The 26,647-nt window shown below is 39.9% G+C and overlaps 2 protein-coding genes across 7 annotated transcripts in view; both read left to right on the plus strand.

The window, feature by feature from the left end:
* GALNTL5 (polypeptide N-acetylgalactosaminyltransferase like 5) overlaps positions 1-1,440 on the plus strand; it is a 128,501-nt gene extending 127,061 nt beyond the window's left edge. Inside the window, exon 9 of the mRNA XM_082473807.1 lies at positions 248-1,440. Within this exon, the coding sequence (XP_082329933.1) occupies positions 248-403 (156 nt within the window). The 3' untranslated portion in view covers positions 404-1,440. The remainder of the gene's footprint in view (positions 1-247) is intronic.
* Positions 1,441-4,307: 2,867 nt separating this feature from the next.
* The window catches only part of GALNT11 (polypeptide N-acetylgalactosaminyltransferase 11), a 48,607-nt gene continuing 26,267 nt past the window's right edge, over positions 4,308-26,647 (plus strand). The window contains exon 1 of one of the 6 annotated variants that reach the window (XM_082473792.1): positions 4,308-4,506. The gene's annotated coding sequence lies outside the window, so the exon portion shown is untranslated. Of the gene's footprint in view, positions 4,507-5,029; positions 5,053-5,957; positions 6,134-22,429; positions 22,509-26,647 lie in introns of those variants that run through there. The other 5 variants (XM_082473791.1, XM_082473786.1, XM_082473790.1 and 2 more) reach the window with 5 other exon arrangements.

Below are 26,647 nucleotides of genomic sequence, written 5' to 3' on the forward strand. Positions count from 1 at the left end.
GACTTCCTGAGTCCCTCTACGCTACTTTCATCGTGGTCTGTCACAGCACATCCGGTAAATATATGTGGGGTGAGTGAGTCCCAGGTCCTATGTGTGTCTCTGCCCTCCCCATACAGAGGGAAGGTTTTCTGTTGTTGTTTTGTTTTGTTTTAGTTCAGATGAAAATATATACTGCTATGTTAGATATCATGATTTGATTGCCAAAGATTTGTCTGGCTTAATGAAATGACTCTTTCTTTCCATTTAGGAGCAGGTTTTTTTACGAAGACCTAATCTGAAATATCTTGCCTATGGAGATATTAGTGAGCGTGTTGAATTAAGGAAACAATTGGGTTGCAAGTCATTTCAGTGGTATTTGGATACTGTCTTCCCGGAATTGGAGACCTCTAAGAGAGTCTCATGAAAGGAAAACCAATCATTTTCATTAATAAAGCGTTAAAAATTCCCCTAGTCCTTCAACGTAGAGAAGAGAACAAGTTTGGAACATCATGAAATTATGTGAACTACAGTAAGAAGTACAACCAGAATGGTCTACAACAGAAGTGCCTTTTCTGCCACTAAATTTCTGGGGTGGCAAGACCTTAAACATTAGAAATGCATGTTGTCACACACTTAAGGCTATCATAAAATCGATTGAGATAAAGTGTGTTATCTCCAATTATTTGCCAAGCTCACTTCGTCCTGATAGACCATAAGGACTGCTCAACTCTTGGTCAACTCAATTCCTACTCCAGATAGGTGACCTGGGCCGGTGACCTCCCCAGAAAGACATTCTCAGAGAGCCTTGGTTGGTCCTTACCAACTTTGGCTCAACTGTATTGAGCTCCTTTCTTGCTGCCAGTGTAGATTCTGGCCTTGACACATTGCTTGGTTGGGTTCCTGAGTTTCTGATGTCCAGTCACCTGCCTGGGTGTCCTGGTCCAGCTCTCCAGGCCAGCCTCCCTGTTTGTTTCTGTTGGCCCTCCAGTTAATTGGAGACATTCCCTCTTCCCTACTTCTGATTTTGCCTTTTTCATGTCTGTTCCCTCCTATGGCTCTGGCCTACAGCTCTCCTGACACTTCTTGGCTTGCATGCCTTGTTGATAATCTGTGTTCGACATGACTCGAGAAAACTGTTTAGCTGGGATTGGGGAAGAGGTAACTAGGTTCAATATCCATCCTGTGTGGACACACTCCCAGGTGTCTAAAGTACTTCTATCAGGTTAGAGGGATGGCTGTTGCACTCACCCTGGTGAAGGCAGCTAGAAAAGTGAAGAATATATTTAATTCACAAACTGAAGAGAATGAGAAGATGAGGGAAGGAATACATTGAAAGGAGTAAAAAGGAGGAGACTTAGGATAGAATCACTAAATCATAGCTTCTGCTGGAGAAAATATAAACTAGTTTTTTACAGCAGAAAACAACTTGACTCATCTATTATGCTCATTTAATCAACAACTGAATGGGGCTTCCCTGGTGGCGCAGTGGTTGAGAATCTGCCTGCCAATGCAGGGGACACGGGTTCGAGCCCTGGTCTGGGAAGATCCCACATGCCACGGAGCAGCTGGGCCCGTGAGCCACAACTATTGAGCCTGAGCATCTGGAGCCTCTGCTCCGCAACAAGAGAGGCCGCGATAGTGAGAGGACCGCGCACCGCGATGAAGAGTGGCCCCCACTTGCCGCAACTAGAGAAAGCCCTCGCACAGAAACGAAGACCCAACACAGCCAAAAATAAAAAAATAATAATTAAAAAAAAAAAAAAGAAAACACTTTCTTAAAAAAAACAAACAAAAAAAACAACTGAATGGTCATCTCAGGCCAGGTGTCCTTCTAGGTGCTGGGATGCAGCTGACAAGGGGGCAGGTAAACATCCCTCCCTTCATGGAGCTTGTGTTCATTGAAATAATATATACAATGTAAAGAAAAAAGAACCAGTTTATAATGTTATACCCATGTATTTGGCAGAATACTCTATAAAATCTATTGCTGGAAAGAGATGGGAAAAACCTGTGCTCAAATATTACAGATGGCCAGGGTAACTTGATTGAGCTTTTATAAGGTCAATCTGGCAGCACAAAGTAATTGCCACATGATTAGTATGTTCTGGGCCCATGTTTATACCTTAGCTGCTCTAGAAGGTAATAAAAAATTGATTGTAATAAACCTATGAATCCATTAAAATTAGAGTAAAATACAAAATAAAATTTCTGCAGCCGAAGGAAAAAAGAGAATTGTAGTATAAATTCAGAGAATCTTGTTTGGTAAGCATAAAGAAGGATGTTGTAAATATCAGCTTTGCCAAAAGAAAAATGTTCTTTTTCTTAGAGCCACGGGCCTAATATTCAGTCTTAGTTTTTTAATGTAATTTAGTTCAGGTCCTAGATAGCATGAATAAGTCTTAGAAACGATGTAGAATGTTGCTTAAACAATCTCCTCTAGAATATTGTTTCAGCTGATTCTGGAATAGAAAACAAATCAGAATCAACATCCAAGTGCTTGGTGTGATTGAAAGGAAAACCATACTTGCCCGTAGGTGGCAATTATGGTTTTGTATAGAAATTTTAAAATCTGATTTGTATTCTGGAGCTAGTTGAGAACGTATCTGCTCACCTGCTCAAGGCTTTTCACACAACAGTTTTGGGTATGACCAAACACTTGGTCTTACAGCCTTACATTAGCCAGAGAATTCTGTAAGGAAAGCATACCTTCAGGAATTTATCCTAAGACACACCGAGATGAAATACAAATAAGAGCTAACACTTATTCATACCCCCTGGTAAGTACTCTGCATAGATTATCTCATCTCATCCACACAACTTTACAAGATAGTTCCTATTGTTATTACCATATCATAAAACAGAAAACTAAGGTTAGAACTTGTCCAGGGTTAGCGTTGCCAGATTTAGCAAATAAAAGTACAGCATGCCCTGGTAAACTTGAATTTTGGGTAAACAATAATATCTTAGTAAAAGTATATTCCACATATTCTATGGGACATGCTAGTGAATTTTTTTAAATCTGAAATTCAAAATAAATTTAAAATTTATTTCCTCTGGCAACTGTATCTAGGGATAGATGAACACAGCCGATAGACTAGCCTATGCCCAGCCTCAAAGACCCCGGGTTTAGATGCTACACTGCAAAAAGCATATTCATGTCATTCTTTCTAATGGTAAAAAATTGGAGCTAACCCAAATTTCTGGAATGGTACAGCTGTACATTAATTTGGTGGGACAGTACGAACCCATTTAAAATAACAGCTAGAAACAGATCTGCCCCACACCCATCAGAATGGCAAATAAAATGTCTGACACCATCAAGCGTCGGGAGAAGGTGGAGCAATGGCCGGTCTCCTGCACTGACTGCACCTTAGGACACTGATTTCAGACTTTGATGTGTACATAAGTCACCTGGCCACGGCGGTAAAACGCATATTTTGATTACTAAGTACGTCTGGCATGGGGCCTGCCGACTGAAAAAAAATGCATAACCTAAACGTTGAGAATTATGTTTTATTTGGCAGACAAAACCGAGGACTCAAGCCTGGGACGCAGTCTCTCAGGTAGCTCTGCGGGACTGCTCTGAAGAGGTAAGGGGGGAGACAGGATACATAGGAGTTTTTGCAACGAAGATCAGATAGTCTGAACATCAAAGGTTACTGTTAAAGAAAATCAATCAAACGCAAGTTAAGGAATTTAGTGCTTTCCTATATACGGGAAGATGCAAGAGCCAGGGCGTACTGAGATCATTTCTTTGCTATGTACCCTAACCAACCAGAGCCAGGATCCTCTTCTTTCCCATCCTGAGTGCACCATTTGGGGGTGGCCACAGTGGCCGGCGGCTTGGCAGCGGACAGCCCGTTTCCACCCTGAGTTACCTCCGGGCGGGCGTGCGGGGGCTGTAATGTGATGGCCTGATGGCTGCCAACATCCTTTGCTTACTGATAGGTGGCTGAAGAGTCAGCATTTCTAGCAAGCCCCCCGTGACCCCATGTGCCTTCCTGCGGCTGCTCTGCGGGCGCGCTGTACTTTGCCACCCTTACCACCAACCCGTGAGGTTTTATCACAGTTTCTGCCAAGCCTTGACATTTTAACCTACAGTTCTTTTATCATAAGCGGGGTCGCACATCTTTCAATATGTTTAAGGCATTTGTCTTCAATGAGCCCATTTATGTAAGAGTTAAAAATTCAAAGGCCGCCCGCGACCGACCCCCAAGCCCACCCGCAGGCGCGGGCCCTCGGGAACGTGGTCGAGCCCCGGGGCCGCCACGCGCCCGCAGCGGGCGGTGACGTCACGCGCGGGGCCGGGGCCGCCCGTCACGTGGCCCCGGCGGGCGCGCGCTCGGGCCGAGGCCGCGGCGCGGGCACTGGGCGAGCGCGGGGGGCGCTGGTGTGCCAGCTGCTGTGTTTTCTTGCCGGCAGCTCCGCCCGCTGCGGCGAATGCGGCTCGGACCCGGGCCGTGGCGGGAGGGAAGATGCCACAGCCCGAGTCCCGAAAGGCCGGGGTCCTGCGCTGCCGGCGTCGGGGTGAGTAGCGGATGGCCCGGCGGCGGCGTGTGAGCCTGCGCGGCCTCCGTCCGTCCCCTCAGCGCCTCAGGCGAGCGGCCGCGGCCCGAGCGCCTCGAGCGGCGGAGGCTTCGCCCCGGGCCGCCGCCCTCCGCGAGGTCTCTGGCCGCTGGCCCGGCATCCGGGCGTGTGTGTGGCGTTGGCAGAGCCGACGCGGCCCTGGAGGCCGGGGGTGGGTCGTGGAGACGGCCGGCTCGCGGGGGGCGGCCGCGGGCGGCGTGAGAAAGACCCGCTCCGCCGACCCCCGGCGCTTTTTGCTAAAATGCCCCAGAAAATGGTTGCGGAAATTTTCAAAACGTATAGAAACTAGAGCGAATTGAGTAACGCCCTCGCTGGTACCCTGCCCTCAGTTTCCACGGTATTCGGGCAGTGTTCACATTTCCTTCAAGGAATTTTCTTTTTATTTAATTGTTTTTTTAGTGGTTGGTTTGTGCCGCTCAGGATTTGAGCGGGTCCTCGCGTGGCGTTCGGTGGATGAGCATCTTAAGTTTCCCTTTTCTTTGCAAGGTATTTGTTGAAGAAATCGGGTTATTTGTCTTGCACAATTTCCCAGGCTCTTAAAGTACGTGCCGTTTGGATAAATATAAAAATATCAAGTCCCCACCCTCCAATACTGGTAGAGTTCACCGTTTGAGGAATATTAATATGCCCATGATGGAAGAGCTTCGTGTATTTTTATCATCGAAGAAGATTTGGTCCAGCATTCCTTTTTACTTCGTGCTAGGAAAGTTGTTGGTTGGTTGGTTGGTTGGTTTTCCAAATGTAAGATGAAATTATAACTTTGAAATGCTTCTCATACTGCTGTGCGCCAATAAAATATTGTGGTGCTACTTTCGTCCCCCAAATGAGAGTTTTAGGCTAGCCTTTTTTTTTTTAACTACACTCAATTCTTAGCTGTTACCTAGATATCCTAGATATATAGCGTATGTTAAGGTCTACTCTGCCTTGAGAAAAATCTAAACCAGAAAACCTCTCTCTACCCTTAATGTTATCAGTAGAGCTTTTCAAATTAAACGTCATGGAACAGTAGTCCACACCGCTTCTGCCTTCTCTTGACAATTTCTGTGCTGTTCTTTGCAATTTGAGTTCTATCTTTACTTTTTTTTTTTTTACTCTTTTATTACGGTGGTAAAATACACATACCATGAAGTTTATTGTTCTAAGCATTTTTAAGTGTACAGCTCAGAGGTACTAAGTACATTCACAATATTGTGTCACCATCACCACTATTTCCAAAAGTTTCTCCTTACCCTAAACACAAACTCTGAAACCATTAAGCATTAACTCCCCATTTCCCCTCCTCCCAGCCCTTTCTGTCTCTGAATTTGCTTATTCTAGAGGCTTCACAGAAGTGGAATCGTACAGTATTTGCCCTTTTGCGTTTGGCTTATTTCAGCTAACGTGTTCAAGGTTCACCCATGCCGTAGTGTCTCTCAGACTTCATTCTTGGGTATGGCTGGCTAATACTCTGCCGAGTGGCTGTAGCACAATTTGTTCATCCATTCATCCGTTGATGGACACTAGGTCGTTGCTATTTTTTGGCTGCTGTGAAAAGCACTGCTGTGAACATGTGTTTACATGTGTCTGGGTGAGTCTATGTTTTTGATTCTTTGGGGTATACATCTAGGAGTGGAATTGCTGGGTCATATGGTAAATCTGTGTCTAAACTTCTTGAGGAACTAACTCTTCACATTTTTTTTTTTTTAGTGAAATAAGTCTTTATTTATTTATGTATGGCTGTGTTGGGTCTTCGTTTCTGTGCGAGGGCTTTCTCCAGTTGTGGCAAGCGGGGGCCACTCTTCATCGCAGTGCGCGGGCCTCTCACTATCGCGGCCTCTCTTGTTGCGGAGCACAGGCTCCAGCCAGACGCGCAGGCTCAGTAGTTGTGGCTCACGGGCTCTAGAGCGCAGGCTCAGTAGTTGTGGCACACAGGCCCAGTTGCTCCGCGGCATGTGGGATCTCCCCAGACCAGGGCTCGAACCCGTGTCCCCTGCATTAGTAGGCGGATTCTCAACCACTGCGCCACCAGGGAAGCCCTTCTTCTTCATATTTTAAAAACTGCTTTCTTAAAGGCCTTCATACCTTACTGATTGCTAAATCTGATGGCCCTACCTCAACTCTTGCTGGCTTGATCTGACCTCTCTGTAAATCTTTGTGATACCTTGTGTTGCTGGTCAGTACCCCTCGTGAGGTGCTCGGACTTTGTGATCCTTCTCAGGTCCTTCACAGTCTCTTCCTTCTACACAAGATCCTTAAATATGCATATCCCCAGGGATTCAGTACTTGCTCCCTAATCTACTTTACGCTCTTCATGACTTAAACCTCCCTCGGCTATTATTTCCATGTAACTTAAACTGTAAATTTGATGTTTATTTTTAACTTCTCTCTGAGGTTTAGATTTGAATTTCAAGCTATGGACACCTCCATATTAGTGTTCTCCCCAATGCAGCATGTCCAGAACAAAATTTATCTCCTATTAAGCCTCCAAACCTGTTCTCTCCATGCTCCTTAGTGTCACTAAAACTTGAAAACTGAGTTTTGTTTTTATTCCTCCTTTCTCCTTTAGGGCCCCATGTCTGGTCAAGTTGATAAGGGCAGACAGTTCTGCCTCTGAGCCTCCTTTCCACTCGCTTCCACAGCTCTAGATCAAGCCGTGATTGCCTTTTACTGGAATTTTTCTAACTGGCCTCCCTGGCTCTAGATTTTTTTGTTTTCCTCTGTCCCAAACCATTTTACACACTGTTCCTAGAATTTTCTTCCTAAGGTGTATTTGCTTAAAGACGCTAGTTAGCTTCCTTTTGCATGCAGAACAAGTTAATTCTCATCCTCAGGGTCATAGCCCCAGCCTGTCCTCATAGAATTAATCACCTTCCACTAAGCTTAACCAGCTATGTGTATTCATTATAGCCAACCTTCCTACTTGCTATTCTGTTTGGAAAACTAAAAACAAATACATGTTGCAGTTTCTCAAGACTTCAGCTTTCTGCTTGAGATATTTCAGTTTTTGGCCATTGAAGTCTTAAAGTCAAACTTAAATCTTAACTTCTATAAGGCATTTCCTTCAAGTTTTTCATATAAAATTAATTTGGCCTTCGTACTTATTTGTATATACTGTGGTTTATTTATATCTAAATTATGGAATTTTTTAGAGTTTGCTTTAGGATATGCCCAGTTTTTCACCTGATTTATTATTTCTTTAGGATTTTTATTCTTAGAGAAAGTGGGATTACTGACCAAAGTGTATAAAGGTTTTTAAGGCTCCTATGCCATTGTTAAACTGCTTTTTAAAAAGGCCCTGCAATTTATAACTTTCATCACTGATAACTGTATCATTTAACTACATGTACTTCAGTGAGTACTGAAAATGTTGCTAATTTGAGTTAGAAAATAGTACCTTATTTTTATTTGCATGTCTTTACTAATTATTGAGACTGAAGACTTTTTCCTGTGTATTTCCAAGTTCATCCAGGTTGTTTCATTTATCAATACAGCTGACCTTGAACAACACAGATTTGAACTGCACAGGTCCATTTATACGCAGATTTTTTTGTCAACAGTAAATACTACAGTACAACAAGATCTGCGATTGGTCGAATCCTCCGATATGGAAGGCCTACTGTATAAGCAGATTTTCAACTGCGTGGAGGGTTGACGTTCCTCCCTGCCTTATTGTTCAAGGGTCAACTGTAGTTGGAAAAATGCTATATGTAGAGTACCCGCCACAGCATTACAGAACAGAAAAGAGTTTCTCAAACTTGGCATTGTTGACATTTTGAGCCAGATAATTCTTCATTGCTGGGGCTGTCCTCTGCATTGTAGGATGTTTAACAGCATCCCTGGCCTCTACCCCACCACATGTTAGTAGGATCCCCCAATCTGTGACAACCAAAAATATTTCTGGACATTACCAAAAGACCCCGGTGGTGGCCCGGTTTTCCCAGACATTGCCAAATATCTCAGGCTCTGGCTGAGAACCACTGGAGTATAGAGAGTGGACTTAGAGCTAGGAGACTAACTTCACTGGTACAATTCACCCTTCTGATACTCTGCATCGATACACAGCCTACAACGTGCACTTTCATGTGAACATTCTGTTATCTACAGACTAAATTGTAAAGTTGATCTCCTATGACTCTTGTGTTAAATAATAAGGAGGAAGCAGAAGTGAGGAGAAAGTACTTAATATATACACACAAAACCCATAAGGACAGACTACTAGAATCTGTGTCCTGTGACTCCATGGACAAGAATTAGTGGAGAACTTAGTCGTGTAAGCACATTATAACCCCTAGAAACCGACATACGTACAGAACCCAAAACGGTAGTGTAAAGGTCAAAGGAACGTTTGTTTGTTGGGTTACATATATATATATACACACACACACCCATTTATATATAAACACATTTATATATATACACTTATATATATTTAAAAGGTTTACTATAGAAAATTTCAGACATGAAGAAAATTAATACATTTTAAATAACCTATTAATGCTCAATCTTTTTTCATCTGTAATCCCTATCACTATGAACTCATGGATATTTATCTTATACTTTGGGTTATAATGCAATACCACTTTATTTTTTGCTCAAATTGTTTTAGCTGTGGCCATTGTAAGCTCTTTCAGTTGGTTCCATCTGTTCCTTTGACATACCCCCATCATTGTGGGTTTTTTCTTTTTTTTTTTTTTTTTTTGTGGTACTTCCTTACTTTCGGGCACTACAAGGTACTTCAGGCTCATCTTGTATATTTCCTTTCCCAGTCCTAGAGTCAGTCATTTCTTCAAGGAGCTTTGGTTCTTTTTATTGGAGAATGCTGTTAGAGACCAAGATTTGGGGGACTTCCCTGGTGGCGCAGTGATTAAGAATCTTCCTGCCAATGCAGGGGACATGGGTTCGAGCCCTGGTCCGGGAAGATCCCACATGCCGCGGAGCAACTAAGCCCATGTGCCACAACTACTGAGCCTGCGCTCTAGAGCCGGCGAGCCACAACTACTGAGCCCACGTGCCACAACTACAGAAGCCTGTGCATTTAGAGCCCATGCTCTGCAACAAGAGAAGCCACCGCGATGAGAAGCCCGCGCACCGCAAAGAAGAGTAAACCCTGCTCACTGCAACTAGAGAAAGCCTGCGCCCAGCAACGAAGACCCAACGCAGCCAAAAATAAATAAATAAATAAAATTTATTTTAAAAACCCCAAGATTTGGGCACTAGGTGTGCTTGTTGTCACTTGGGGTGTCATTCTTCTAGGCCTGCTCATCTGACAAGCAAGGAAATGTATATGTACATATATGGAGATATATGTGTAACCATCTGTATCTAAAGCTAACATGTTAAGCTAAACATGGGTTCATACTCATGTCTTGAACTCTAATCCATTTTAATGCTATAAATTTCCTTCTAATCACTACTTTTGCTGCATCCCACAAATTTTAATAAGCTGTATTTTCATTTTCATTTAGTTCAAAATATTTAAAAATTTCTCTTGAGACTTTAATTTCCAGATATCTGGGGTTTTTTTTTTTTTTTAACCTTTCTCTTACTGATCTCTAGTTTAATTCCAGTGTGTCTAAGACCATACTTTGTATGGTTTCTGTTCCTTTAAATCTGTTCAAGTGTGTTTTATGGCCCAGAATATGGTCTACATTGGTGAATGTGGGCTAGAGAAGAATATGTATTCAGCTGTTGTTGGATGGAGTTTTCTTTAAATGTCAGTTAGATCAAGTTGATTGACATGCTGCTCAGGTCATCTATTTCCTTATTGATTTTCTGTCTGCTCGATCTGTCAGTTACTGACAGTGTTGTTGAAGTCTTTAACTATAATAGTGGATTTATCTCCTCTTTTCATTTTTCTCAGGTTTTGCTTCATGTGTTTTGATACCCTCTCGTTAGGTGTAAACAAGTACAAGATTGTTATGTCTTCTTGGAGAATTGACCTCTTTATTATCATATAATGACCCTCTTTATCCCTCATCATCTGACAAAATCTGCTTTGTCTGAAGTTAATATAATTACTTCAGCTTTCTTTTGGTTAGTGTTAGCATGGTATAGCTTTCCATCCTTTACTTTTAACATATATAAATTTTTATATTTAAAGTTTGTTGCTTGTAGACAACTTATAGTTGGATCTTGTTTTGTCCACTGTGACTCTCTTTTGATGGCTGTATTTTTTAGACCATTCACATTTGAAGTGATTATTGATATAGTTGGGTAAATATCTTCCATGTTTGTAACTGTTTTGTATTCATTGCTTTTTTCTGTTTCCTTTTAATTAGGCATTCTATATGATTCAACTCTATCTTCTCTCAGAATGTATTAGTTTTCTGTTGCTGCTGTAACGAAAGAACACAAACTCAGTGGTGTAAAACAACACAATTTCTTTTACAGTTCTGTAGGTCAGAGGTTTGAAATGGGTCTCAGTGGGCTAAGCTCAAGGTGTGAGCAAGGCTATATTACTTTCTGGAGGCTCTAAGGGAGAATCAATTTCCTTGCCCTTTTAAATTTCTAGAAGCCACCCACAATCCTTGACTCGTGGCCTTCTTCCTCTGTCTTTGAAGCCAGCTGTAGTGGGTCCAGTAGATTGCATCATTCTTATCTCATCTTTTGACTCCCTCTTCCATACTTAAGGACTCTGTGATTACATCCAGCCCACCCGGATAATCCCGAATAGTCTCTGTATTTTAAGGTCAGGTGATTAGCAACCTTATTCTGTCTGCTGCCTTAATCTGAGGATTAGAATGTGGATATTCCTGGGGGGGCTATTATTCTGCCTACCACATAGCATATCAATTATACTTTAAAAATTTTTTTGGTGATTGCCCTGGAGTTTACAATATGCATTTTAAATTAACCTGAATCTGCCTTAAAGTAACACCATATTGCTTGATGTGTCATATAGATACCTTGTTAATAGCATAATCCCAATTTGTGCCTCCCACCGCTGTGACCTTGCTGTCACTCATTCACTTACCAGTGTGCTATGATCATCTAATACATTGTTACTATTATTACTTTAAACGGTTATTTTTTAGGTCAGTTAAGAATTAAAAAATAAAGGATTTTACCTTCATTTTATTTATTCCTTCTCTGATGCTCTTCTTTTCTTTATGTAGATCCAGGTTTCTGACCTGTATCATTTTCCTTCTGCTTGAAGAATTTTCTTTTTTTAACATTTCTTGCAGGACAGGTCTACTGGCGATGAATTCCTCAGTTTTTTGGGTCTGAAAAAGCCTTTATTTCTCCTTCACTTTTGAATTATAATATTGAGGAATATGGAATTCTAATGTGGTGGTGGGGTTTCTTCCTTACTTTAAATATTTCACTCTGCTCTCTTCTTGCTTGGATGATTTCTGATGAGAAGTCCACTGTAATTCTTACTCTTTCCTCTGTAGTTAAGGTGTTTTTCACTCTCTGTAACTTCTTTCAAGATTTTTTGTCTTTTGATTTTCTGAATATGGTATACCTAGATGAGGGTTTTTGAGGGTATTTAATCTGTTTGGTGTTCTTTCAGCTTCCTGGGGTGTGTCATTAATTTTGGAAAGTTCTTGGCCATTATTATTTCAAATATTTCTTCTGTTTCCTTTTCTTTTTCTTCTCCTTCTGATATTCTAATAATGGGTATATGTCATACTTTCTGAAATTGTCCCACAGTTTTTGGATGTTCTGTTTTTTCCATTCTTTTTCCTCTTTGCATTTCAGTTTGCAAAGTGTCTGTTGACCTATATTCAAGCTCACTTCTTCTTTCTTTGGCTGTGTGGAGTTTCTGATGAGCCCGTGGAAGGGGCTTTTACAATGCTCTTGGTTTTTAGCATTTCCTCTTGATTGTTTCTTACAGTTTCCATCTGTTTACATTATCCTTCTGAAAGCGTGCACCTCAGGTTGGGACTTGAACCCACATGCTGGGACTCGAATCCAGACTGGGACTTGAACCCACGTGGCCAGGACTCGAACCCAGCCAAAACCTAGACTGGGACTTGAACCCACACGGCTGGGGCTCAAACCCAGCCAAAACCCACAGTCTTCCAACTGAGATCACACACCTGGTTTCAGGACCTAATGAAGCTCAGGTTCTTGACGTCTCATCGCACAAAGAATTCAGTGAGAGACAAAGTGATAGGTAGGAAGTGGATTTATTTAGAGAGAAACACGCTCCACAGAATGTGGGCCATCTCAGAAGGTGAGAAAGGCACCAGGGTATGGGAGTGGGTAATTTCATAGGCTAATGAGTGGGAGGAGTATTCCAGCTATTTTAGAAAGGGGTGGGAATTTCCAGGAACTGGGCCACTGTCCACTTTTTGATCCTTATGGTCAGTCTTGGAACTGTCCTGGCGCCTGTGGGTGTGTCATTTAGCTTGCTGATGTGAGCGTATACTGAGGCTCCAGGTCTAGTGGAAAAAGTCAACTTGTTTGCCATCTTGGACCCATTTGGTTCTAATCACTTTATGTCATGTCCTTAGGTTATGTCATTCTTTCAAAGGTTGTGCCCTGCCTCCTTCCCTCCTGTTTCACTTCTGTTCTTTGCATGTTGTCTTTTTCCATTAGAGCCCTTAACATATTAATTACAGATATTTCAAAATCCCTGTCTGATAATCCCAAAATCTGTGTCATCTGAGTCTGGTTCTAATGATTGCGTTGTCTTGTCAGACTGTTTTCTCTTTTATTATGCCTTGCATTTTTCAGTTGTTGCTTTTGAAAGACTGACACGTTGTATCAGGTAATAAGAACTAATAGGGGTTTGGCAGTGTTTAATATTTGCTGTAGCTACAGGTGCCAGAGGCTTCAAATTCTTCTAGTGCCCTTGTTTATATCTGCCCTCTTGACTTTGGGGTTTTCTAAGTACTGTTCCCCAGAGAGAGTCTGTGTCTTGCATCTCTTTCAGCTGTAACCCACCAGTATTATATTTGGAGCCCTGCTGGTGTGATGGTAAAAAGTGTGCGGGAGGGTAAGAGTTCTGCAATCTTCCAATTAATCTCAGCCTACGTCTGTGACCTTCACAAGTGTTCTCCATTGCTGTAGCTTTTTTCCTCCCTGTAATGTACTCCCTTCCCTAGCTGCAGAGTTCCCAGTCTATTTTCTGGAAGGCTTCACCTTTGTTGATTACGTTTCCCGCCTTAGGTTTGACTGGAAGGCTTGGAGGGGCTGGAGTGGGAGGAATGCTCTTTCCTTCTTTCTTTCTTTCTTTCTTTTTTTTTTTATAACCAGGTTCTTTATTTTGAATTTCAAAGGTTTAATATTCCATTTATACCCCATTTCTCTTTAATTTCCTTAACTTGCCACATGCCCTTTCCCGTTTTGACATTCTAAATAATTCAAGCTATTTTGTAGAATATGAATAGCACATCTCAAATGCCTTTGATTGGAAGCCGTTCAGTTCAGCCAACACTTATTTATTCATCACCTGGGTGCCAAGCCCTGTGTGAGGCACCTGGTCTACATAGTTCTTCCCTTTATTTTCAGTTGTCAAAGGAGTCACTTCATCTGTGGTGCTTCAATAGGCTAAAGTCAGCATTTGAGGAAAACAGGCAAAGATCTGATTTTCAAGTCCTTTGAATGAAGTTGTGAGCAGCTAGGATGTAGCAAGTGCTGGCTAGATGCAGAATAATCTTCCCTCCAGGAAGTTCATTCAACTGCCACTTAAAGCACCTTTAACTTTTCAAAGTAAAATGCTGAGGAATGCCTTTTCTTAATCTGGAGAAAGCTCTGGCAGTGTCTTTTCCCCTGGAGCATATGCCTTTGTTATGAAGGAAACTCTGGGCTTGTTTCATGTTTTGCAATGATTACTCTTCCCCTCCCCGCTGTGGTCACGAGGGGAATCTTTCTGGGGCCTTCACCTTCACAGTGCAGACCTGGTGGGATTCCTGGAGGTAAAGCCCACAGAAGTGTGAACCGCCCCCCCCCCCAAAGACTGCATCCCTGCAGTTTTTCACTTTCACGCCAGTTCGCCCCTAGTCTCCAGCACCAGCTTATGGCTCCTGCAGCTTTTGCTTCAGGTAAGCAGATATCAGCTGTGTCTCCAGGTTTTGGGTGGTAGTTTGTCCTGTAACCTTAGTTCTCTGATGGGTTCAAAAGTGTCATTGATTTTCAGTTTGTTCTTGTAAGGATGGAAGTGATGGCTTCTAAGCTCTTTTCATGTTGGAGCTGAAAGCATGCTTTTTAACTTAGACTTTATGGCTTGTTACCATCTTGAGTGAACTACATACATACATAGGTTCAGGACAGCTGGTGTTGTATCTAGAGTTGATGATGTAGGCTGAATTTGATACTTCATTTATCAGCTGATTAACAATGATTTCAGGCTACATTTCCTGATAGCTTTTGATTTCCTTAGAAAAGCTTATCACTTTGAAATGTTCTTTTTTTGCAAGTATAAAAATATCTTGCAACTCTTCAGAAAAGCTTTTTGTATGCATTATTTTGTACTTTATAGTCAGCAAAAGCTATAGAAGCTCAGTCTTTATTAAATTTTCTATTTAGAAATAAAAAATTAGTACATGTAAGAATTTGTCAAATTGTCCCTTATCTGCAGAAACCTGATTCTGTTAGTTTGAGTTCCTCCTGAAGCAAATCCTGAGATATAAATTCAAATCCAAATTGTTTGTGAGTAATCCCAGGACACACCAGTACGGGAATGAGGAAGCAAGAGGTAGGAAAGTCAGCCAGTAAAGGGCATGTTTTTAAACCAGTTTCCACTGTGGGCAGTTAAAGCTTAATCATGCTGGGGAACACTGGGAGCTAATGTAGAATTACAGGTGGCAGAGTTATCCTGATGGGGAGGGTGGGAAGGAGCTGGCCTTTTTTTTACCAGTCCACTGTTGAGGGCTGCCCTTTGGGAGGGACACATTGCCCCATATTTGTGGGCCTACCCTGCAGGTGGGCAGATGGGCTCCAGAGGCTGGAGATGCAGGTGTTGGCAGTTGGAAGTCAGACCTACCTGTGCAGGCTCGAGAGGATGGGCAAATGACATCGTCTGCTGTATTGATTTCCTACAGCGTGATTCAACAGGATGAGCTAGGGTAGAAATTGGTTGTTTGCCAATTAGATTTGTTAGCCTTCTAAACCTCTTGAGGTGGTAGATTGCATTCAGAAATGAGTTTTCTGAAAAAGGCCGAAGATTCTGTCACATTATGATTTGCTGATGGTCTCTTTTTGGTAGTACCTAGCCTGTTCACTTTGAAATACAAAAGCAGGGAATTCCCTGGGAGGTCCATTGATTAGGACTCCACGCTTTCACTGCTGAGGGCCTGGGTTCAGTCGCTGGTTGGGGAACTAAGATCCCATAAGCTGCGTGGTGTGGCCAAAAAAAAATAATTGAAAAAAAATTGAAAAACTCCCCCAAAAGCAACAGTTTAGAACATAACCCTAGCCTTGTGCTTCTGGTAATGGCAGGCTGGGTAACTTCATTCAAGCTAGTTGATGCTCCTGAAAAGTCTGAGAATTTACAAAATAGTAAAGAATTACTGGGTTAAGATTTTAGGAGATGATAGAAATCCAGAGAGGTGAATTTCTTGCTTGGGAGGAGAATTACTGATATCTTGAATCTTGTGGGAAACATAAATTTATGTTAAAAAAAATCACTGGATGATATATTTTTTAAAGAGTGGCAAATAGGAAATCACTGGTCTGTTCCTTGCCAGGTGGTATTACAAAGTGATTAAGGACGTAGGGCTGACATCAGATCACCGGGATTCAAATCCAGTTTCTCCCCTTACTAGCTCTGTATCCTTAAAGCATGTTACTTAATTTCTGTAAAATCAAGAGGGAAAAAGATAAGCATTGTTCTTTCCCTATCTATTATATTTTACACCATGGACTAGTATTTTGCTCTATTTTTGTTAGTCTTAATTTGCGTACTTGACTAATGTACATAAACCACTTTGTTGGCACCGTATACCCCAAGAGGCTCATGACGTGCTAGCAGAATAAAACACTCAATAGCCATGGTTTAAGGATTGTCAACTCTGCTAGTATGTCTTTGGACCCTAGGACAAAGCTGGCTGTAGAAGCCCATGGATGGATGTATGCTGTCTGTATTGTATGTGTTTGGATATCTCAGAACACTTATTTCTAGCAACCACTTTTTTTCTTGTTCATTTATTTCATCTTTATCTGATGTACTTTTGGTTTAATCCCCCTTTTTATGGGCAGAAAGGGAACAAGAAATAATAGTTTTAAAGTTTTGGGGGTTGTGTTTATGTGCTATTCATTTTATGTGCGTCTGTCAGAAGTTGCAGTCTGGAGGCTGGTCAACAGCTTTTGCAGTTTTTGAGTTTGAATTGCATCAGGTGGGGGATGTACCCCGCCACTTGCCACCACTCTTATGTTTTTTCTCTCTTGCTTCTTTTATCTGCTTGGCTTCTGACTACAGATGTACATGTTTGTTGCGCAGACCCTTAGGAGGCTGTGGTCACTTTCTCCTTATTTTCTCCCACAGGTCTTAACCAGGGAGAGCTGCTACTTTCTACTTGTAGTCAGCCTCTACCAGCCCATATTCACTGACCAAGCAGGTGTCCTAGGTTTGGATATTTTAAGTACTTTGTCATGTTGTCTATCCTTTTAGTTTTCTTTTCTTTAGTGTTTAATTAAATTTGCTTCTACCTCCAATCGCCATTACCATGTGGTTTTCATCTGCATTTGAGGTATAATATATAGACAGTTACCTGTATTTATGCTTCTTGATTTTCTTATAGAGAGGAGATTCCTAAATATCAGAGGTCAAAGGATTGTTCTCAGGGAGCATACGATGTCTGGAATTTGCTCTGAACCTTTCCTAATTCAGTAATCGCCTTATTTGTAATTATGAACTATATTTCCTTCTAGTCTTCAGAGTAGATAAGGAATGAGAAAGAATCATGTGTACTTTTGTGTTGTCATCACCTGGTAATTTCACAGGGTATGTAGGAAGGGCAGTGTTGTAAATCAGTATTTGTCCTTACATGACTACAGCTGAGTTAAAATATGAACGTGTCTCTCTTAAGGAAAAAGCTAACAAATGTTTGCTGTTTGACCCTTTGGAATATAGAGTATACTGATGAGAAAGTAGCTAGAAACTACTGAAAGGTAAATACTTAACATTTAAAGAGAGACATTTTAAACTTCATTAAATATTATGAAAATTATTTTGTACTGAAGGAAAATGGGTGCTGTCCTGTTAAACTGAATTGTCTCATTAGCCTTGTAGTAAAAAAAAAAAAGATGGGTATTCAAAGAGGCACGCTAATTTCAGACTAGATAATGTTTTATAGAGAAAAAACAGTTTTTCAAATCATGCTTTTAGAATATTTGTTTAGTGTCCAAATTTTATTCTCAAATTTTTGACAAATTAATGGAATTAAAATATTTCTTTCTTTAAGTATGCTAAAATCCCTTTGCTTCTGAGGTTAAAAGAAAAGACCATATATTTCATTTGAAGCCTTCTACTATTTAATCCTCTCCAAATTTGTTCTTATATTTTTAAGTTAGGAAAGGAAATTTTTTCCTAAGAAAATTTTTACCCTAATTATTAAAAAAATACATATTCTTTGTATTTCTTTTTAAATGAAGAAAAATAGAACATTATCCATAATGCTGCTAACCATAATCTATTAAATTTATTTTTCAGTAACTGCAAATAGCAGTATAACATTTTATGGCTAGTGTAGAAAGATTAAAAACAACTAGTAGAATTTACAGCAAAACATTAATAGTGGTGAGATTTCAGGGGGGTTTTAATTTTTAACTTTTGGCTCATCTGCACTGTGATGAGAAAAACAACTTTTGAGGAAAACAACTTTGTTTTTCTGAGTTGCTGCCTAGGCATTTTACACTATGATAATTCTACTCACACCCAGAGTCTAGACATTCAGATCAGGGCTTGAGTTTAGGGTCCCTGCCCTAAGTTCCCACTTTGCTTTCCCCAGGGCATCTTTTTTTTTTAGGGTATCTTTTTTTTTTTTACTTTAATTTTTTTTTTTTTTGGCTGCGTTGGGTCTTCGTTGCTGTGCGCTGGCTTCTCATTATGGTGGCTTCTCTTGTTGTGGCTCACGGGCTCTAGGCGCGCGGGCTTCAGTAGTTGTGGCGCATGGGCTTAGTTGCTCCATGGCATGTGGGATCTTCCCGGACCAGGGCTCGAACCCGTGTTCCCCTGCATTGGCAGGCGGATTCTTAACTACTGCGCCACCAGGGAAGTCCCCTCACTCAGCATTTTTAATTCAATACACCAGCTCCGGCTTCTCAACACATGTATTTTCTGATTTTTTAGCATAATAGCAGAACTTAAAGTGTCAATACCCGGCACCTTACATGGTGTCTGGCATATAAAGCTCCTACTCTGTTCCCAGTGTTAGCCTTTTCTTTAGGATTATTTAATGATTTTCAGAAGAAAAATGTTGGATCATTTAGTACATTTAATAGGCTATGATTGGAAAATTAATGGAATGATTTTAAGTATCTGTAGAGTGACACTGTATAATAGGCATTGTCTTAGTGAACTGTACATAATTTACTTTATGGAGCATAATTGAGTAGTAGTGGGTATGTACTGTGTTCTTTGTTACTAGAAGATGACTGTGAAAAGCATCTCAAAATGGGTCTTCTTAGCTTCAACTATTGTGCTATTGAGAAATACCCTTCACTCTAATCTGATAATGATGCAGGAATTTAACTTCAGTGAGATCTCATGAGATTTTAGACCTGTGTGACCTAATAGTTTGCCACAAAGCATTTTTGGTGTAACAGTAGATGCTGATGGTAGCAAAAAAAGGCTTGGTTTTTGAACAGCCACTATGGAAAACGGTGTGGAGGTTCCTCAAAAAATTAAAAATAGAGCCACCATACGATCCAGCAAATCCACTCCTGGGTATTTTTCTGAAGAAAACATAAAACACTAATTCGAAAAGATTTATGCACCCCTGTGTTCATTGCAGCATTATTTATAATAGCCAAGATATGGAAGCAACCTATGTATCCACTGATAGATAAATCGATAAAGAAGATGTGATATATATATACACACACATACATACACACAATGGAATATTATTCAGCTATTAAAAAACAATGGAACCTTGCTATTTGTGACAACATGGATGGACCTAGAGGGTATTATGCTAAGTGAAATAAGTCAAAGAAAGATTTCACTTATATGTGGAATCTAAAAAAGAAAACAAACAGACATAAAACAGAAACAGACTCATAGATACAGAAAAACTGGTAATTGCCAGAGAGGATGGGGGGTGGGGGAATGCATGAAATAGGTAAGGAAATTAAGAGGTACAGACTTCCAGTTATAAAATAAATAAGTCACAGGGATGCAATGTACAGCATAAGAAATATAGTCAATAATGTTGTAATAACTTTGTGGTGAGAGATAACTTACCGTGGTGATCATTTTGTAAGGTATAAAAATACCGAATCACTCTGTTGTATACCTGAGACTAATATAATATTGTAAGTCAGTTATAGTTCAATAAAAAAAATGACAATGAAACTGTCTATGTAAACTGCTTAGCTGTCTTCCTCCGCTCCTCCTCCTTCAGAGTAAACATTGATTTCCCAGGATGTGCTCTGCTTACATATTATACTCTTCTCTAAGATTTCTTGTTGCACAGAATCTAAACAGTGTCCTGTAACTTCTTTTGGAACAGAAATACACCTTAAAAATTATATAGTTATTTGTTAATTGTTAACACCAGACATTGTGCTAAACATAATGGGTTTGGAAAGATGGGAATGATCCTGTCCTTAAGGGGGGTTTGCTTACAGTAAGCATAACAATGCTTATACTATAGGCAAATTGTTCATTGGTATATCTCCAGTCCGTGTATCTGGAAAGGATTCTTCTGTCATTAACTATACCTCTCCAGAATCTGAGTGTTGGCATCTCATTTTCCAACCACAACATTCAGTCTTTCCAGGTCACTCTCTTTGGTAACATAACTCCAACAATCATTCAGCCACATCGGAGTCTCTGATCATTGGCCCATCCACGTTTTTTCATCCTGCTTCATTCTTCCTTATCCTCTCATTTCTCCTTGTCTGGCTTAAATCTGTGGTTTGTCATTCTAATCAGCACATTGCATATACCTTTCCCCATTCTTCTTCTCCTGTACCTCCCTGGCAAAACCCTGACTCTTAGCTTACAATGCACCTGTTCCTGAGCAGCTCCCAGACCATGGCTAGAGAAAACATGAAACCATACCATCTTGTCTCACTGCAAATTCATGTAAACAGGTGGTTAGTCTTTTATTAATTTAATTTTTTAAAAATATATTACATTGATATCTAACTGCTGAAGTTTTTGCTTTATTAACTATCCAAGTTTATGATTGAAAGTGTTTGGTTACTAGTTGTTTTGTATTAACTAACCTTAAATATTTGCTTTGACCCTCCTTTTAAAGGCTTTCAAGCCTTGGATGTTGAAGCCATGGGTATGCAGAAGGAATGGCAAACAGTATGAAGCAAAAAGACTTTATTGTGTAGATGCTGGATTCATTATTTGTTAGCATAGATTAGATTAAATTTTCAGCCTTTTGATTTTTGTTTGGATGTTTTAATTTCTTTCCTTAAGCAGTTAGGGACCTGTTACTTTATTATGTAACAGGCATCTGATTGGTTTCCACTTTTTTTATATTTGGTTGTTAACTTCTTGACCTGTCTAAAGGACTTCTGAAGTCTTTTGCTTCTGAAGATTTATGATTAATTATATTTAAAAAATGACCTGATTTCGTAAATTCCTCTCATTTTTATAGGTTCCTTAATTTAGTATAATGATTCACTACATAAAACAATTTCTCTAAAAAAATTACCATAATATGGCTTGAAAAAAATAATAATTTTTACCTGATAGGATTGTTGAAAGTTAATACATTTTACAGTTCAGGACAAGGACTCTTGATGTTGAGCTGTGTGGAGAGGATGAGCTGGGGGTATTCCGTGAAGAATCTGGACAGAGTTGGCCAAATCTTATGGGTGAGGTCTTTAGGATAAAACTTTTTCATTTTGCCCTTAAGTGCTGGCAGCCAAGAGGTAGCCTAACATCATGCAGTGAACAAAATGGAAAGTAGCCTCCTGTTTTATCACGAAGAGCTTTATTTAATTTGTGAAATTGGACAGTGAGAGCCTGTTGTTTTTTGTACCTTTTCTAATAATAATTACGGCTATTGTCCTGCCCAGTTGTTACACTGTTGTTGACATAAAGTAGTCATGATCTCCATGTGTAGCATTAAGGTATTGATTGGCTCAAACAGGATAGTAAACATTTGTTTTGAAATCCCGTACTTTACAAGCATGTTGATAACCATATTACAGTAATTTTTTCTTTAATTTCAATAAATATTTATTAAATGTTTGCTATGTGCCAGGTGTTGTTATAAGCTCAGGGGATACTGTAGGAAATAGAACAGACAAAAAACTTGCTCTGATGAAGCTTACATTCTAGCAGGGGGGAGATAGATAATAAATAATAAACGTAATGAATAAGGAGTTAATGTAGTATGTAAGAAGGTGGTAAGCTGCATGGAGTAGGGAAGATGGGAAGTGCTGGTGTTTGGCAGTTGAGTTGCAGTTTTAAATATGGTAGTCTAGATAGAACTTTGTTGAGAAGGTAATATTTGAGCAAAGATTCAATAGAGGTGAACTTAGCTGGGATGAAAAGTATTCTAGGCAGAGGGAAGAACCAACACATAATCCCTAATACATTTAGTGACCTATAAGGAGACCAGTTTCTAGGATGAAATAAATGAGGAGGGAAGTAGTCGGAGATATAGTCAGACTCTTAGGGACTTGTAGGTCATTGTAAGGAACAAATGGTCACAAATACGTTTAATATTATATTTTAAATTTAGATCGAATAAGGAGGAAAAAGTTAACATGCGTTGAATTTGTCCTATATTCTTTCATTCTGTAGATATTTTTCAGCATCTTCTATGTGCCATTTATTGTGCTAGGTGAAGGGAGTACAGTGAGCAAAGAAACAGCCACAAAAGGTAGCCACAGTTTTTATGGAGATTATCTTGGTCCAGTGCAAATCAGTGTTTGTGTGCTAACCATTGTGCCTGATGCTTTACAAATATTATCTTACATAATTCTAAGTGTTTCATTTAATTCTAAGTATCTAGTAAGATAGGCAGTATTGTTAACTTGGAATACAGTTGATGAAAATGAGGCTAAGAAAATTGGGTAATTTTTCCAAAGTTGCATGGCCAGTATGTGACAGAATTGGATTAGAACTTAATCTTGTCTTTTCATTATCTGTTGTTTGGTTCCCAATCTGTCTCTGCGTCATAGGTAACCTATTAACTGTGGAAGCTTGTTAAAGCTGTAGACCCCTTAGCGCTACCTCCTCAAATTCTTGTTTAGCGCATCTGGCACAGAGCCCCAGGAATCTGCATTTGTAATAAACACTCTAGGGACTCCTGTATTTTGGAACTGTTGCCTTCAATATTATATTTATGGTGGGCGTCCTAATCTTGTCCCTATTTTTAAAGAAAATGACTTCATCATTTCACCGTTGAGTATCATTTTTGCTGTAAGATATTTAGAGATGCTCTTGGTCAGATTAAGGATTTCCCTATTCCTAGTTGCTTAGAATTGAGTGTTGAATTTTAATAAGCTCTTTATAACCTCCACTGACCAAATCATATGCATTTTTTCCTTTAATTTTTTTAAGGTAGTAGATAATAATAGGTTTTCAAATATTGAACCAGCCTTGTATTCCTGAAGTAAATATAACTTGTTCATATGTATTCATTTTTTAAAACATTATTTGTTTCAGTTTTAGTGTTCTCTTTAAGATTTTCATAATCTGTCAGAGATTGTCTTTAATAGTCCTTCCTCATACTGTCCCTGTTTTGTTACCAGGATGATAATAGCCTCAGAAAGTGAGACAAGAGCACATTTCCTCTTTTTCTGTTCTTTGGAGGTAGTCGTATGAGACTATTCATCTGTTCCTCAAATGTTTGATAGAACTCACTTGTAAAACTGTCTAGAAATGTTTTTATCTAGAAATGGTTTAATATTCAAAAGGACTAGTACAGCCATCCCAGTTTCCTGATTTACCAGTCTTAGTTGTGCATTTATATTTTTCTAGGAATTTATCCATTTCACTTAGATTTATGAACAATACTTTTATTTTTAATCCACATATATATTTATGCTCTCTTTTTCATTTTTGGTATTATTTATTCCTGCTTTCTCTCTTTTTTTCTTTCTTTTTTTTTTCTCTCTTTTTCTTGATTAGTCTTGCCAGTGCTTTGTTAATTTTATTGATCTTTTAAAGAACCAACTTTTGGCTTTGTTACCTTGTTTCATTTTCATTTTCTGTTAATTCCTGATATAACTGTTTTTGTTTCCTTCTTTTACTTTTGTTGGGCTTATTCTATTTTTCTGAATTCATTGTTTGTGGTCTGTATTTTCTGACATTAGCATCCCAGGCTATAAATTTGGCTTTTGCTGTATCTCACAAGTTTCGAAAAGTAGTATTTTCACTATTTAGTTCTAAATAGCTTCTAATTTCCATTTAGACGTTTTTTGAGTTTTCTGGTTATCTTTTTGTCATTGATTGGTTTTCAACTTAGTTGTCTTGTGATCACAGCATGTGGTCTATAGGATGCAAACTCTTTGACCCCACTTCTTGAGGGCATTTGCTTTTGCTCTGTCCTCTCAAGGACAGCTCTTCCCCAGATATTTGCAGTACTCACTACTTTATTTCCTTCAGGCCTTGTCTAAATATCACCTTCTCGGTGAGGCCTTCCCTAGCCATCTACCTAAAATTTCACATACCCTTGTCTACTTCATATCGCTCTTCCCGGCTTTATTTTTTCTCCTTAGCACTTACCACTTTCTAGTATTATCCAACATCGTGTTCAAAACTGGGTAGGGAAGGAAGTAAAGTCCTTAAGGGATATGTGGCTGGGGACAGAAACAAAATATAAGCTTTGAGAGAAGGGAAAGGTTGAGTGCCTGCAGTGAGATTGAAGAGTAACTAATAGTAGTGCAGGTGACCCTTGAACAACAGGGGTTTAAAGTGCCTGGGTCCACTTATACGTCGAGTTTTTTCAATAAATAATACAGTTTGCCCTCCGTATTTCACAGGTTTTGAATCTGTGGATTCAGCCAACTGCGGACAGAAATTGCCATCTGTGGTTGGTTGAATCCCTGGGTGTGAAACCCGTGGATAAAGAGGGCCAATAAGGGACTTGAGCATCTGTGGATCTTGGTATACATGGGGGCTCTGGAAGCCAACCCAGGCAGATACCAGGGGACAAATGCTAGTATGGGTAAGAACAACACAGCTGGGGAGTCAGGATTGTGCTCAGAGAGTGAGGTTTTCATTTAATATTTAAGAGGTTCGTCGATCAGTTGTGGATGATGATAAAATGAAGGGTAGGGGCAGGGTCCCTTAAGTAGAATGTGGGTGAAGGTTGTAGGAGGGACATGAATCAAGACATTTGGAAACTAGGGTTTTGAACGATTCTGGACATCACCCAACATGCTGGTGGGATTTGGGATAAAGAAGAAAGATGTGAACGAAATGTCAGTGTCCACCTGTCTTCCAGAGCTGCTTGATGGAATAGCCCTTGAATAGCATCGTCTGGCTTCTTGTGATTGGAGAAGGGATTGGCTGACTTTCTCTCTTGGTCCATTCTGCGTTCAGGGTCAAGGAGGCCAGGTTGAACTGGGAAGGCCTGGAGTGGTTTGAGGAAAACAATCTAAATATAAATCTTCTTAGATAGTTGAAGAAGCGATTGGCTCCTTAGATGCACAGTTCTTTATGGCATCAGAGCAGCCTGTGCAGTTAGTCTTGAACTAAAGAATTTCAGGGTCTTTTGAGGAATTAGTGCTTTTGTTTTCGATGTTGTTTGTTTGCTTGTTTTTTTCCTACCCCCAAGCAAATATTTTAGGAAGTTATAATGCCTGCTTTAGTTGAAGTCTAATGTTTCACCTAAATGTTTCTAGTCTGTATTTCTGCAACATTTCTATTGCAAAGTTGCAACTTTTAATTTTTCATTTGTTTTGAATCCTCCATTCAACATTTTCTTCTACTTCCAAATAAAGTGGTTCTTTTTCTGTGCATGTCTTTAATTTTAAAAGTGCTAACAGCTGACATGACAGCACTTTCATTGTTACCTGACTTTCCTTTTGTGCTGTAGTCATTTCCCTTTGGTATTACTGTAGTGGGAGTTTTTGTTTGTTTGGATGGTGGTGGTGGTGTTTTCTTTTTTTTTTGAGCTTTTGAATTGACAGGTAGTGAAATAACTAATAGTTCTTGGTTGGCAGATAGTTAAGAAATTGAGCTATTTACTGTCTTCTGGGCTTACAGCATAACTGTACAAAACAGCTTAATTTTTTTTTTTAACTTTTATTTTGTTTGTTTTTATTAATTTTGTTTATTTATTTTGGCTGCGTTGGGTCTTTGTTGCTGTGCGTGGGCTTTCTCTAGTTGCGGCGAGCGGGGGCTACTCTTCATTGTGGTGCCCGGGCTTCTCATTGCGGTGGCTTCTCTTTGTTGCAGAGCACGGGTTCTAGGCACACGGGCTTCAGTAGTTGTGGCTCGTGGGCTCTAGAGCGCAGGCTCAGTAGTTGTGGCGCATGGGCTTAGTTGCTTCGTGCCGTGTGGGGTCTTCCCGGACCAGGGCTCAAACCCATGGCCCCTGCATTGGCAGGCAGATTCTTAACCACTGCGCTGCCAGGGAAGTCCAAAACAGCTTAATTTTTGAATTGGAGCTTACTGATGTTGATTTGATTTGTCCTGATTTGGGAGGCATGATAATATTAGTTTCTAAATTATTTCATACTATAGAAATAAGAAGTAATGGATAAGTAGTATTGCTTTGTAGATTTCTTCTGTATATACATTACTTAAATAGGGTTTCTCTGCCCTCGTGTTCAGTGAAACTATTTTATATGTGCATTGGGCTCTTTACAAAGAATTCCTCAGGAAGTTGTGTGAGGCCTCCATGAAGACCAGATATTATCAGAAAGCTTAGGAAAAAACTGCCGTTCAATGCCATATTGTTTATAAGACATCATAAGGAGAGGGAAAATATAATTATTTGAACTCTTTCAGTTATAAATTTGAAATGTAACTGTTGAATCTAGAGTGGACATTAGGGCAGGTTTAATC

The sequence above is a fragment of the Balaenoptera physalus genome (assembly GCF_965194825.1).
Source record: "Balaenoptera physalus genome assembly, chromosome: 8".
Classification (NCBI taxonomy): domain Eukaryota; kingdom Metazoa; phylum Chordata; class Mammalia; order Artiodactyla; family Balaenopteridae; genus Balaenoptera; species Balaenoptera physalus.